Source organism: Caretta caretta, chromosome 8 (assembly GCF_965140235.1).
Source record: "Caretta caretta isolate rCarCar2 chromosome 8, rCarCar1.hap1, whole genome shotgun sequence".
NCBI classification, from domain to species: Eukaryota; Metazoa; Chordata; order Testudines; family Cheloniidae; genus Caretta; species Caretta caretta.
Genome location: NC_134213.1, coordinates 2642106 through 2656903, shown reverse-complemented (window position 1 = coordinate 2656903; position 14798 = coordinate 2642106). Strand labels below are relative to the sequence as shown.

Genomic DNA, 14798 nt, shown 5'->3' with positions numbered 1-14798 from the left:
ATGAACCCAAACTTGACCCAAACTCAAATTGCACAGCCATATCATACCACTGGCCCAGGAGGGCACATGCTGCAGTAGCCCATCCATAAGCATTCGTGGCCAGAGGGGAGATTGATAGCCCATTGCAATATCAAATCTGCTAACCCAAGCTGAAAATGTTTGGTCCTAATTTACATTTGATCTGTTATTTAAAAACAGAAAACAAGGCTCTGCTATTTAATTGGAAAGTTGAGTCCATAGCAATCTTATGACTTCTGCACCCTTTAGGCTTGCAAATCCAGAGTGCATCATAACCATGTTGTTATTCTCTGGCAAACAGCTTCTCTCAGTGGGCATCCTTGGCTGCAGAGCTATGCTGCAGTCACAAAAGCCTCATGCAGAAGTAGGATGCTGTTTATCCGTAGGGAGGATTGCACCTCTGAGGAAGCAGTCCTAGGTACAAAAGCATGCTGCAAACCTGTCTAAAAATCATGTGGATGAGGGGAGAGAGAGGTAGGAGGGCAAATGAAGCCAATGAAAAACTATGCTCCAGGACAGCATGTTTTCTTCTAATTTCTCAGGAGGCAGGAAGGAAAAACAAAAAACAAAACAAAAAATCCAGGCGCCAATGTCCGAAGCCTTTCCAATCAAAGAGAATGGAGAGTTAACAAGACATTTAAAATAACTCATCTAATTTCATTTCTGTGTCAACAGATAATACATAATAACGTGATGATGCTTATTAACTCTTTTCCATTTCAAAGCATTTCACAAGCTTATCAATGCTCACAACAGAGCTATGAGATATCCCAACATTACAGCTCAGGAGACTAATGCAGAAAAGTCAAGGGATTTTACACAGGGGTACAGAGGGAGTCAGTGTCAGGATAAAACTTGGAATTTCCCAATTCCCTTCTGCCCAACCACTTATTGTTAAAGGACTGAAGTCAATGGCAGGTTTTTTCCAATGACTGAAGGGCGCAGAACTGATCACTAAGCCACTTGACCACATCTCTCATCAGGCATTGCAAAAATTTCCCCAAACACCCTGTGCTGGATGGTGGCAAGTTACACAGTGGGATACCTACCCACACTGCACTGCACTCTGCATCAATACAAGCGCTCCCAGTGAGGACACCCCCTGCCAACACAAGGAGCCAAGTGTGCACACGCACTAGCGATGTAATAACTGCGGTGGCTGTATGCCAGTGTAACTTAGGTTGACGTAATTCTGTAGTGTAGCTATGGCCTGATTATTTCAGAGTTACTGAAACAATGACGTGTACTATTATTATATTAAATGGAGACACATGGCTGAACATAAAATGACACATACTCACAGTGGCTTGTGCTCCTCTGATTTATACAATGGTAGAGTTCTCAGGGTAATTTTGCAAGATGTGACTGCAGGACCAGACACTGCTAAGACAGACGCCATCTAGCTATCCAGGTCTAACTTTGCTGAAAGGTACAGAAGGCCTGTGTTCCCAAATACCCACAATACCCCATGCTGGTGTAGAGCATTCCTGACCATTACTACCTTCAGTGGACTGTGCCTTTAATACCTCCAGACACAGCATACACCAGGCAGTGGACAGGCTAGCTCCAGTTGTGATGCAGGCCATGTGCAATATCCCAGAAGGCTGCAATGAAGGTTTGTTAGTTGAACCTTCTGGGCTGAGTGTTTATGTGAGCTGCCACCGATGCCAAACCAGGACATTACAGTAACAGGCAGACTGGTGGGTTCCTTTGGTAAAGATCAAAGTGCTTATTTTCAAACAAACACCAGCCAGTCCCACCTTTGCCATATTTAAAAAAAAAAACCAACAAAACTTGGCGCTGACCTTTGGCAAGCGTTCGGGGTCACCAGGGTGCCGTGGGATAACCTTCTGTAACCGTTGGAAACCGTAGTCAATGGTGGGCTCGTTCAGGGCTGAAACAACAAAAACCATTATGAGATGACAAGCATCAAGCAAGGAGGCTCAGGCACGCTGGGTAACAACTGGCGATGCATCGCCAGATCAGAAAATGATCAGAGCGAAATCTCTCACTGCTCTTTTTTACTTACATCAGCAATGACTGTGAAGTCTTGCTTCAAGCACTGTTAGAGGTTAGTTTTGAGGCTTTGGTTTAAAAAGAAACAAAACCTTCCTGCTCAAGTATCTGTGACAAGGTTGCTGCAAAGTTTCAGGGCTTTGTAAACAGCTTCTGAGTAAGGAGCAATTACTATCTCTGAAAGCCTTGATAAATTCATTTGATAAATGCTTTGCATCCCGCATTTAATTTGTTTCTCTTTTCAAGTTAGAAGGAAAGTCCCATTTCATTGGAAGACAAAAGGACAAAGCATAGGAGACTCGCATTCTCACATGCTATTATGTATTCAGTACCACCTGTATGTAGAGATCATGTGCTTTTGTGCACTTTTGTCACGGCAAGGGCTCAGTTCTGCACCCACTGAAGTTAACTGTAAAATTCCCATTGACTTCAGTGGTCCAGGATCAGCCCTCAAATTATCAACACCTGAACTGACATCCACCGAGTTTATTTCATTTAACATTGCCATTTGCCTTTTTAAGGTTTTATCCACAGTCATCAAGGCGAAGGAAAAGGGGAGGAAGAGGTAGATTTAAATTCTCCTGAGAACGTGGCATTAATAGCACTGATAGAGGCCCTGATTCAGCAGAGCAGCTGAGCACTTGCTTAACTTTAAGCATATGCTTTAGCCCATCCCTATTCAGCAAAGCATTCAAGCAAGTGCTTAAATATGGTGTTAGCTGTGAATGTCTAGAACCACTGTTCAGTGTGGCCACAAGGGGGCACACCCTACAGAGGTAAGACCCTGTGAAAACAGGAAATAAAGACGTCTTGCATTCACCTTGACCATGGTGTACTGGGTCTCTATCATCTCTACACTTAATTTAAAACATTGAGGTCAATGAAACTTAAGTGCATGTTTAAAGTTTGAGCATGTGTTTAAGTGATCTGCCAGGCTGGAACCAGAGTCAGGCACTCGCAAGCCTCCTTACACAGTTGTCAGCATACCTTGGCGTGTCCTAACCGACACCTGCCATTTCAGTCTCTGAGCTCTCCTGAACTGTGAATGCACCTTGCATTGACTTCTATGGTGGTTTCATTATGAGGACTATTATCTTCTTGTGACTAGAGTCAGACCATCTAATTCATTTCAATGGATTTAGGGTCCGATTCTGCAACTCTTACTCACACTGAGTAGTACCTTACTCCGTGAAAAGCAAAATGGGACTGCCATGAAGGTAGGGTATACAACTACTCAATCTGGGTAAGAGTGGAAGAACATTGCCAGAGTTTTTTATTTTTAATAAAAGGCCATTTCAATATCTGTTTATTTTACATCATCGGCAGGTTACAGTTTACAGTAAGCACACATATAGTATAAAAGTAATATCACTGATTTGATTTTAACCAATCCCTCTGTCCCTTCGGCCAATCTTCCCCCAAATAGGCCAGGTGTTAGTCCACTCTAGGGTATTCAAATTCTTTTATTCTTGGCAACCACATTTCTAAGGTGGGTATTTGATTTTGCAAACAAAGGCTCAGATTCTCATACCCTTACTCACCTAAACTGAATCAGGAAGTTTCTCTAGCATCATAACAGGAATCTTTTGGGTGTATCCCTGAAATAACTCTTGCAACAATGTTTTAACATCAGACCAGCAGTCTTTCAACACGAGATGTTCCCCAAGTATTAGGGCATCCCTCCACAATACAGCAACAAAATTGTGGGGGGGAGGGGTGTAACCGGCTAGGTGATAGTACTTATGAAAGTGATCTGGGGATCACAACAATGTGATGCGGGAGCTAATAACATTCTGGGGTCTACGCGTTACCAGTGAGGCCTCAGCTGGAGTACTGTATCCAATTCTGGGCACCACACTTCAGGAAAGATGTAAACAAACTAGAAAGAGTCCAGAGGAGAACAACAAAAATGATAAAAGGTTTAGAAAACCTGACTTATAAGGAAAGTTTAAAAAAAATTGGATGTTTTAGTCTTGAGAAAAGAAGACCAAGGGGGGACCTGATAACAATCTTCAACTATATTAAGGGCTGTTAAAGAAGCCTGTGATCAATTGTTCTCCATGTCCACTGGAGGCAGGACAAGAAGAAAAAGGGCTTAGTAGCAAGGGAGATGTACTTAGATATTAGGAAAAATGTTCTAGCTATAAGGATAGTTAAGCACTGGAATAGGATTCCAAGGGAGATTGTGGAATCCCCATCACTGGAGATTTTTAAGTACAGGTTACACAAACACCTGTCAGGGATGGTCTAGCTTTACTTGGTGCTGCTTTAGTGCAGGGGGCTGGATGACTTATTGTGACTCTGATGACTCTGTATTCTGCTATAAACTTTGCATCTATGTTGTTTTGTTAGACTGACATGCAGAAACATCCAAGCATAGTATTTCACTTCATGACTGAGAACAAGTAATATAACAGCCTTCCAGTCCTCTGGATATTTTGCTTGTTTCCGTTTCCCAGTCTAGCCTCATATTGTCAGCACTGCCATGTAATTTTGCAGAAAAATCTAGACACAATGTACTTATTTTTTAAACCACTGAGCTCATTATTTAGCAATTTCCTTATACTGCCCTTCATTGCGGATATGTCTAGCTTAAACTGTATCTAATTCTTCTAATAAATTATTATTTATAATAAATAGCTCAAGTGTGAGACATTAAACATCCCTACAGTTCTAATTGAGATTTCTCTTGAAGTTGTGTTAAAAGATTTTAGCTAGGTTCTGTCAAGTACATTTCTTCTGCATGGCAATCTAGTTTTTTCCCACTTGCCCCCTCTCCATCTTTCCTGAAAGTAGTTACTAAGTTCTGGGATATTATAAATGGAGGCCAGTTTTGAAATTCCCCTCTGAGGTAACTAGTCATTTTCTCATATCTTCCCACACTTTCAACACATTAGAAATCCACTGAGTATTTCCTGGGACTATTTTCTAAACTGGAGAACCAAAAAAAGAGTAACCATGGTCCAATCCCACAAGGTGCTAAGTGCTTCCCGAGAGGTGCTGAGCACCCTTAACTTCAACTGATTTCAGTTTTTCTTCAGTGAGGATGGAGAATGCGCTTAGCCATTTACAGGAGCAGGTCCTTAGCAGCATTTATTGTCTGTCATCTTATTCAGTCTCTAACTATTTGAATTGTATTATCTTTGACCCAATGCAAAATAAAACTGAGTTGCTCGTCTCACCATAGATTTGACCATGGCCATCCTCCATTTTTCTTCAAATTTAGACAAGTAAACTCAGTTCACTTGTAATTTCGGTCAACCTTAAACTTTTGCCTCCAGTTATGAATAAGACCTGCTCCATTACATCAAAATGCCAAAGAAATGGGCCAGATTCTGATCTCATTTACATTGGTGAAAATCTGGAGTAACTCCATCACTTACACCGGTGAACACACGAGATCAGACTCTGGCCTAATGGAAGGATTTGGCATTATATTTAATGAGAGCTGGATTGTCCTCTACATCTGAACTCCACCACACGTATTCTCCATTTCCCAGTGTCCTAATATAAAGTGGAGGAGGGCAGGTGATCAAGATTTTTTTCATAATTTCAGACGGAGCAGTAAAGTCAGTATTTGTGTTCTTGACATCCATCCATCCATTAAAAACAAGTTACCATATATTGTACTTAAAATGCATTCCCATTACCTTAATTTTTAAAAGTACTATTGAAAGTGCTAATAACTTTAAAAACTGTATTAAATTCAAATAGGTCCCAAGGCTAATGGAAGTAATTTGTATACCAACCCAAACTGACTGGCCCACTTTTCAAAATACAGGTATGATAATCTTGTGGTTTTAAAAGGACATTTAAATTGAAAGACTATGAATTTAGTACATAATTATACCAATAGAACCCTTTAACTTGTCAACTTGTAAATCTAAAAGGCTATCAATCATTTCTAAAGAAGAAATAAACCTTAAAATTATTTGATTGACAGTGCTTACTTTTTATGTTTTAAAAAAAATGGAGTAAAGTGGCCAGAAATCCATTTACAAAAGTATATTGTTTTACATAGGTGAGTAAAAAGCCAATAATTACACCTCCAAAAGACATATAAATCAAAGTAAGTACTTTCCGCTCACTTATATATCTTAAGTTGTAATGAACTTCAGGTAACTTTTTTTAAAATACTTTTCCAAATGTAATGCTTATTGAAGTTGTTAACAGAATAGCATTTTCATTTAAGCTAATATAATCATTTTTGCAAATAGGAGATTTAAGCCATTTTTCTCACTTCCAAACAATAAACTTTCAACCTGTCTCTTGTGTGAATTAACTAAAATTACACCCAAGTGTACAAAATCTGTCTATCTATGAGTTAAGGCACAATATTTATTATTCTTACCATTTTATGAATTACTTCTTAAACCCTTGAGGAAGAACTTTCTTTCGAATTAAATTCTAACAGAATAAGCCACAGAGCTCTTTATGCAGAAAATCTGAAGCCATAATTCATAAAATCAAAGGGGTTTAATAAAAAACACACACAATGTCTGTGGAAATAAGGACACGAGTGTGCATTATTTTCATGTTTCCACCTCCAACTTGATTTTCAACCAAAATGCTGCTTAAACTTTTGAGAAAAATGTTTCCACCATCACTATAATTTCAATGATTGAGTTGATCATTATAATCAAGACATATAGATAATCCACCATATTAAAAAGTCCCTGCCACTCTTTTTTATTTAAACCAGACAGTGGAAGGTTTTTTTTTTGGGGGGGGGTTGTTTATTTATTTTTTTAATATTTCACATAATGAATTCCTACTGTGTCAATAAAACTTTGGTGGTTAATTGAATGACTGTCTGATGTATCTGAGAGAGGAATTTGTTTCTCTAGCCATGCTGCCAACTTATGGCAGAATGATCGACACTTAATATCAGCAATTAAAAGAACCTGTTCAAATATCATATGGAACTCATAGCTTGGGGTAGTTTAGGAGAACTCTTCACCAAGGAAAACTCATTCAGCTAATGCAGAGAATAATTGAATTAGACACATTTTAACATTATTATTTGAAGAAAAATAAACATACACTACATAGAAGCATTATGCAAAGAGTTCAAAGCATAAAGGAAAACCAGTTAATTTGTTTCCCATGCATTCATGGCTTCATTTATTCCTTTTATTTTTCAGCCATAATTTTTCTTTTAGTCTGTTTGTGCAAAACCAATATGAAACCGGCACCTAACTATATAAACTGGGAGCATCCTCTGCTTCAGAAGATGTAGCCAGCAGCAAGGCTGAATGAAAGGGCAAGGAACACAGGAAGCTCAAACAACAAAAGAAAAGAATACTCATAATAAGCTATATGTTACCAGTGATGGGAAAAAATTTGCCTCTGCTCCACAGGTGCAGAGTGTCCTCCTCCCAACAGAAGGGCCTTGTTTGTTTGTGGAGCAGGAAAGAGAGGCTGCAGAAAGACCACACGTTAGTGTTCCATATTGCTTCTTTTTGTAGCACCACAGAGGGCTTTCTGGGGGGGCGGGCATGAAGGGAGTGGATGCAGGGCAGGCTGGGTAAGTGGTGAGAGCATGGCAAGTGGGTCCATCCCAGGTCAGCTCCACCCCCACACACATACTCTGGGGCTAGCCAGAGGGAAAGAATGCCACTGCAGCATGACAATGCAACAGTAGCTTCAGAGTGGGACCACTGGAGTTCCACGGCTGAGAAGATGCTTTGACCTCAAGCCCTGTGTCCTATGCAAAGCCCATTTCCTTTGGATTTGCCCCTACAAGGGAAACAGAAGGACAGTACAGTTTCACACACTGACCCTGCATTGTCAGGAGGCTGCTGTGCTGGCGTGTGCCCGCATGGTTCACAAAGCAGCAGCTGGACTTTAGTTGATGACACAATTTGCCAAAGGTGTGTACAGAATTTGAAAACGTGAGTGTCTAGACAGAGGTTAGATACCCATACTCAACGTTATGTACCTATTCACACGGCAGTCATCTGAAACAATTAAAAATTATATACAAAAAATATGCAATAGTCAGGACAAACAATGACAAATTTCATTTGGCTGAAGAATTCATTCCACTTGGACATTTGATCAAGTGGCTAAAACTTCCAGGTATTTGTTTGGAGACAAAGAGCATTTCAGCTGAGCCTAACTGAGTACAGGTGAGAGACCGTCTCTGATACAGGTGGGTCTCACACTGTTGAATGTCTTCAGAAAAAAAATATCATGGATCACAGTGGACTTTTTCTCCTGTGCATTTGTCCTCTCCTCCAGCAACGCATCTCCCCGCCGCTCTGAACAGCTGTTTCTACTTGATTGGTTCTTATGCTGCTCTCCTCTACTTTCCGATGAAGTGAGCTGTAGCTCACGAAAGCTTATGCTCAAATTAATTTGTTAGTCTCTAAGGTGCCACAAGTCCTCCTTTTCTTTTTGTCAAATGAAAAAGTGTATCCTGCAAATCTCCCTGCAAAGATTTCTCTTTGCTAATTAAAGTTCTTTCAATGAAAACACACATGCTTTCAGGCTATTCCTGTTGTTGTTGTTGTGAATATGACTTGTTTTTTGTAAAGCTTCCTGTCCATTAACGTTCCCAGGGGTATTTATTCCCATAGGCAATGGAAAATGGAAGTGGGAGGGGCAGCCACTGCCTGGACAGAAAAATTGGTGTTAGAAGGGCCATTCCACAGCTAACTCAGAATTTCCCTGCTTTTTATGGCTGCATGGCTCTCTTGCTTTAATATATTCTTGTGTGTTTAATTTCCTTTTCTTAACGGTAGTGTGACATGATGTCATTTTTTTTTAACTGGAAACAGAAAGAGACGGAGATATTAAGAAATGAAATATTTATATTTTATTGCAATTTAATGTCCAAACAAATATCCAATATGTTTGCCAAGCAATAAATAACATTCTGGAACCAAATCCAATGATCAGACTAGCACCTGGGTCTCTGGGTTTCCTTAGCGACTGTTCTTTATTGAACTAATGGTGAAATGGGCCAGTTTCAGAGGCACGTTACACAATGTGATTTTTTTTTATGGTGGCAATTTTTCTGCTCTTTCAGTACCTAAGTGCTTGGTCCGGGATTCCTTTTGCAACTACACTTCCAAGGGTGTTCTGTGGTGATTTTGAGTGTGTAAGAAATGCAAGACTTAGCCCCAAATAAATGCTGAAAGTTAAACATTGAAATTACAAGATCTGTCTGTTCAGGTTCATATATTGGTTCCCATTCCTGCAGCACTTGAATGCCAGTGATTTTATGATAAAATTCTCAAAATACATTAACTCTGAATGCTAACCTCTGACCCAGCTGCAATCTGGGTACGTGGAAAAACTGAATGATTTGCCATTTTCCAAGCTAATTCCTTTGCCTTTCACTGTTCCATTGTCTTCTTGCCTCAATGGATGAGATCTGGCTCTAAAAGAACCTGATAAATCATGTGGTTTCATGCATCAAACAAGTTTCTGGATCCTTTAACAAAAGTTTAAAAAAGCTTGGTAGCACAGGCTCGGGCACCAGTACGTAGAACATAAAGGCTTACAGAAGTTACATTCGTTAGTTACTGACTCCAGTCAGGAGGATATTGGGTTAATTGAGATACTTTGCAATCTCCACCAACAGGGCAGAAACAGCATTTTCAGATAAATATTTTCCATTTGTCTGGAACATATTCTGGAAACTCATGAAAAAATGCAAGACGACTTCGCTGCAAACGACTTTGCTGGAAAAGCGCAGATCTCAGGGGACTCCCACTCTGTTTAAGTGAATATATAGTTAGACAAAGAGGCCACAGGTTTTAAAAATGGGTGCCCATGGTTCGGCTCCAAAGTCCATATTTAGGCTCTTTTTCAAAAGTGCTGAGAGCCCAGCAGCCATTTTTTGTAAGGTCTTGGCTGAAATAGAGAGAAAGAGAGGCGGCAACCCGTCATTCTGTAAGAAAAACCCTATTTTCACTTCATCAATATACATTTTCAAGCTTCTAATGAGTTGCTTTGAGGAAATGCTTTATTTTTAACCTTTCCTTCTTTGCAAATCCGACCATCTCTTGTCTACTCTCTTTGCGAATGATAAGAGGCCTGATTCTGCTCCTTTAACAGAACTGTAAGTCAGAAGTAACTCCATTCAACCCCTTGTGTAATGGAGAACTTTGTCTGCTCAAATAAATTTGTTAGTCTCTAAGGTGCCTTTTCTTTTTGTCTGAGTACAAGCCTCTGCACCTATCCTACACATACACACTGACCTTAAGATGTGAAAGCTTAGCCTGAACTTAATTCTTATATCCTCACTTGCCATTTGGTAAAAGAAATATTCAAGACCAAAGGCTACATAAATAACACAACGTCCCTTACTGAAAGTCAAGGATCATTGCTACAGTACAATGTCTTAAAATTCTGCCTTCCTTTGCCCGTGGATGTCAGTCCAATGACAAGTCTCTACTTGGGGAGGAAAGGGGAACTATGCCAGCAATCATTTCCCCCATCCTTGCCTCTGAGATGGGAAGTGGGGCACTGGCAGACAACCCCTTTGAAAAAGTGCACCCTCTCCCCGCCCCACAACTGTAATAAGCCTCCTGTGAACCGTGTGTGATGTTCTTGGAAGAAACTGACCTTCCAGGAGGCTTAGTTATGAAGTTATATTAAAGATCTAAATTAAGATTAAATCCCTCGAGAAAACTAAAGCTTCCAGGCTTCCATGCATCTTTATTTTTGAACATTATCTTTGATTTGGGCATGCAACATAATTAAAAGGTTACGTGCTCAGAAGAAAGCAGACAGGTCATTTTGACTGTATAATGGATGATACAGTATTAAAGTGATTACAACTAAAACAGGTTTGTCTGCGGTTTGTAATATTTGGGGGAAATCTATAATTCTAGACCTCTCAGTGGCCTCAGACTTTAACAGCAGGAATATTACTCACTTCTATAATTGTTCCAATTTCTTCCCAAAGAGTTTTGACAATAACTGTTATCAAGTGGGAAAAAAACCATACCAGCCTGCCTGATAAACATGTTTCCCTGCCCTCACACCCCAGTGAGCACTGTGACACTATACTTTTATCATCTAGTGTGTGCTCAGAATGAGCTTAGAACAGCAATTGCCAGGAATAGGCAGGCGATAAACCGCATTGATTTAACACATCTTGTTTTCAATCATGCTCGGATTTTCTGAGCACGCATTTTTCCTGTACTACGGCTTGTAGCTTTTATCTGACGAGCTGATCCCTTTTCACTGGAAAATGAAAAGGTCGCACAATAAGACACGGTTTACTGGAACTTGAACACAAACCGGGAAAGTATTTTAGATAAATACTGTCAGACATAGTGGAGCTGAATTTCAACAACACAATTGCTAAACAACAATACTTATTACTCTCTCAGAACAAGCCTACAAGCAACTCATGGCTCACAGCAGGGGAGATCACAGAGTTAGGCTCAATAGCTAAGAAAACCCTACCAAAGCCTGTTTAAAGATGGTGTGCTCCTTTTAACTTAAATACTGACTAGCCCTATCTCAGGGCAGAACTAAATACTGCTTTAGCTATTCTTCTAGACTTTGTGAAATTGACAATAAATCCTACCCATGGCTCTTAAATTAATTTTCACTGAAAAGGTGGCTGTCTGTGTGGCTGACTTAATTTAATCAACTGCGGGTAGTGGACACTAAGAAAATTAAAAATAAACAACTAGATAAAGAAAACAATTTAACTGAAATTAATTAATTAACCAATGCAGACAACTGGCGGTGGGCAAATGTATTTGTATGTGGTACCATGACTGGACCCTCCAAATGACTACTGAATTGGTGTAATAAACAATATGCAAAGTATGAAGGGATCATAACTATGATTTTAATTTAATCCCTCCCCCCTCCAAGTGAATGCAATGATCCTAAAAGATACCAGATTGACAATCTCTGAGTGTGTCACAATCTTTACTGTATTTATCTTCCCTACACCCCTATTACCCCCATTTGACATGTGGGGACCTGGGCCCCAGAGAGACCAAGGTCCAGATTTTTAAAGGTATTTAGGCATTGCTGTGCTCAGCATTGCACAGCCTCAGTGATACAGATGGCTAAGTACAATTTTCAAAAGGGACTTCGGTGCCTCACCTGCTCATTACAGGCACTTTTGAAAACCCACTAGTAGGAGCCTAGGTTATATTGACTTGAAGAAGAGCTCAGTGCAGTTTGAAAGTTTGATAGCATGTCACCCGCCTTGTCTCTCTAATGTCCAGGGGCCTATATGCAATACTGCAAAGTCTTGTCCCAAGTCCCCACTAAACACGCCAGTCACTAGCACATCCTTCCTCTCTCTGCCTACTCTACCCATAGCATTTCTGCCGAGATAAGGCCGCCAGTAGTGATTTTTTTATGTAGATACCTGTCTACTAAGAACTGATCCAAAGCCAACAGTTTATGCAACATATGCCACTGAACAGCTGTCAGATAAAAATGACTTTCTGCCATTACCACCCTGGCCTATTTTGAACATAGTGACATAGTTCAAAGTCTCCAGATTCTAGAGTCAGGCCCCCATTTAATTAATGCTCTCAACATCAGTGGGCCGCATACCATTTTCAGCACTACTAATGTCTCCTAATCAGCAAGTGCCACGTAAGCATAGCCCTGTACTTCATTCACAGCTGACGGACAGCGTTTGTGGGGGATGGAGAAGCCGGGAACCATTTGACCCTTATTTTGAAACAGAGGCTTCTTCGGTTGAAATTAGAGCCATGCTTGGTTCTTGATGATTTTAATGGCATGGTGCCCCTTTGAAAACTGTTTATTTCTGAATAGTTTACTCTGGCATAGCTCTCAACCTGCCAAGGCCCTAAAGTGGGACAAAGAACCAAACTGAGAAATCCAAAACAAAGATTCATCCAAGAACCTTAAAACATTGAGAGAGTCTCTCCTCTTTTGTAAAGCCCTGTTATCTCCAGTTCAAAATTTTTTACCTGTGATGTCAATAATTTTCAATAATAGAAGTGAGGGGACACCAAATATCTGGGGGGGAAAAGGTAATTTTGGGAGCAAAATGAGTCCCTGCCTCGAAATGAGAGGCATTGGAGGTGTAAATGTAGGTAGGGAGGTGTGTGTGTGTGTGTGAGCAACAATTAGAGGCTCCAATTTTAACACACCAAAGTGAGATTTATCAGTAGATACTTTGTTTTGCCCACACAAGTTTCTTATCTCCTGGACTATTTCAGGGTCCATATTCTCCATACTCTGCTACCTTATGGCACAAGGAGAACTGGAGGTTAGCAACTATTTTCCAGACAGGTCTATTGCGATTTAAAATGACTTTTTGATTCAATTATAAGAAAAAAAATCTGAGATAAGTACCAAATATGTGAAAATAGAGAATGGCCCTGAGTATATATACTATTTATTGTAGACTCATATGCTGAGTGAATGAACAAATAGTTGAGACGGATAAAGGAAATGTATGCAAAATCTTGCTATACAGCTGTTAATGAGAGGGGTAGCTATTGCATTAGGGTGAAGCAGAAGTCCCAATACACTTCTATTGGTTGGATCCTACCGTTAGGGACCATCCCTTTAACATGCTTTTGTTGCTGCCATCAAATTATAGTTTTCTCCAGTAAGACCCTTGAGAGTTTCACAACACAAAGTGCAATGTTTAGCAGCAGCAGCCACCGCCCATTAGCAGAATCCCTACACAACAGCAGCAAGCCTGGGTGTAGGAGTGGCAGGGTGAAGCAGGTTCCACTCTTAAAAGGAATATCAGTTTTATGGTATTGGTTTGCTGACTGTACAAGAACTGCAGAACTAAAACAGAAACCTTTTTGCATAGCAAGTGCTTTGGGGGGAAGGGCTAAAAGAATGGAGTCATGTTTTTCAATTCTAAATTGAGCAAGCTGTCATATTGCTCTATAACTGTGTCTGGAACTTTGGCTTGTGAAAAATTGAGTGCCCCATTCAGCAAAGACACTTACACATCTGCGTGATTTAGTAGTCCCTTTGAAGTCACGCCAACATTATAAGGAATGTTATTGGATGACAATAAGCAGTATATCTAGAACAGTGTGTCCAGTTTTGTAAACCTCACTGTAAGAAGAGTGCAAATTGCAGCAGTCCACAGAAAGAGAAGGGTGGGAGTATGGTGGAAATTGAAGAATGATGAAAGACCACAAAAAACAATCATTTATTGTGGGAAGGAGAGGGATTAGAGAACACGTGCATGAGAAATCTAAAATGAAGGAGGATATGGTGAAAACTATCCAATGTCTCGTTAAGATAATGAAAAGACTCTGGATTAAATTAATGGCTGGAGACTATAGAATAAATAAACAAATGTTCCCTCACACAGCTGTATATTCAGCCTATATAATCCACTGCTGCAGGATATTATCAAGTCAAATACAGTGATTGGAGCTGAGAAAGACCTGGATCATTTTGTGATCATTAATATTTGTAGTACCACAAGCTAATGTCACCAATGTGTTCTCAAATCTCCTGTATCATGGCATAATGGATCTCTGTAGGGGTCAGGAAGAAATTCCCTTTCATGAACAGCACTGCTAAATTGACATGAAACATTTACGTAATCAGTTACAGGATACCTGCCAAAGGCAGGAAACTGGATTTGATGGACCAGTGGTCTGATCTAGTATGGCAAATCAAATTTTCCTATAGAGTAGATGGGAGCAGTTTTCCTTTAAGTGGTTTGAAAATATATGGGAGATGGATTATATCTGTTAAAAGCTGCCAAAATACTTTTTTTTAAGAGAACCAAAATTCTCTGGGGATTGTTTCAAATCCACATAATG

The 14798-nt window shown here is 40.0% G+C and overlaps 1 protein-coding gene across 9 annotated transcripts in view; it reads right to left on the bottom strand.

Annotated features, from left to right (window-relative positions):
* Positions 1-14798, bottom strand: part of EBF1 (EBF transcription factor 1) — a 330802-nt gene that overhangs the window by 36924 nt on the left and 279080 nt on the right. For all 9 annotated transcript variants that reach the window (XM_048861294.2, XM_048861296.2, XM_048861300.2 and 6 more), the window contains exon 11: positions 1824-1912. In XM_048861294.2, coding sequence (XP_048717251.1) covers positions 1824-1912 — 89 coding nt within the window. The remainder of the gene's footprint in view (positions 1-1823; positions 1913-14798) is intronic.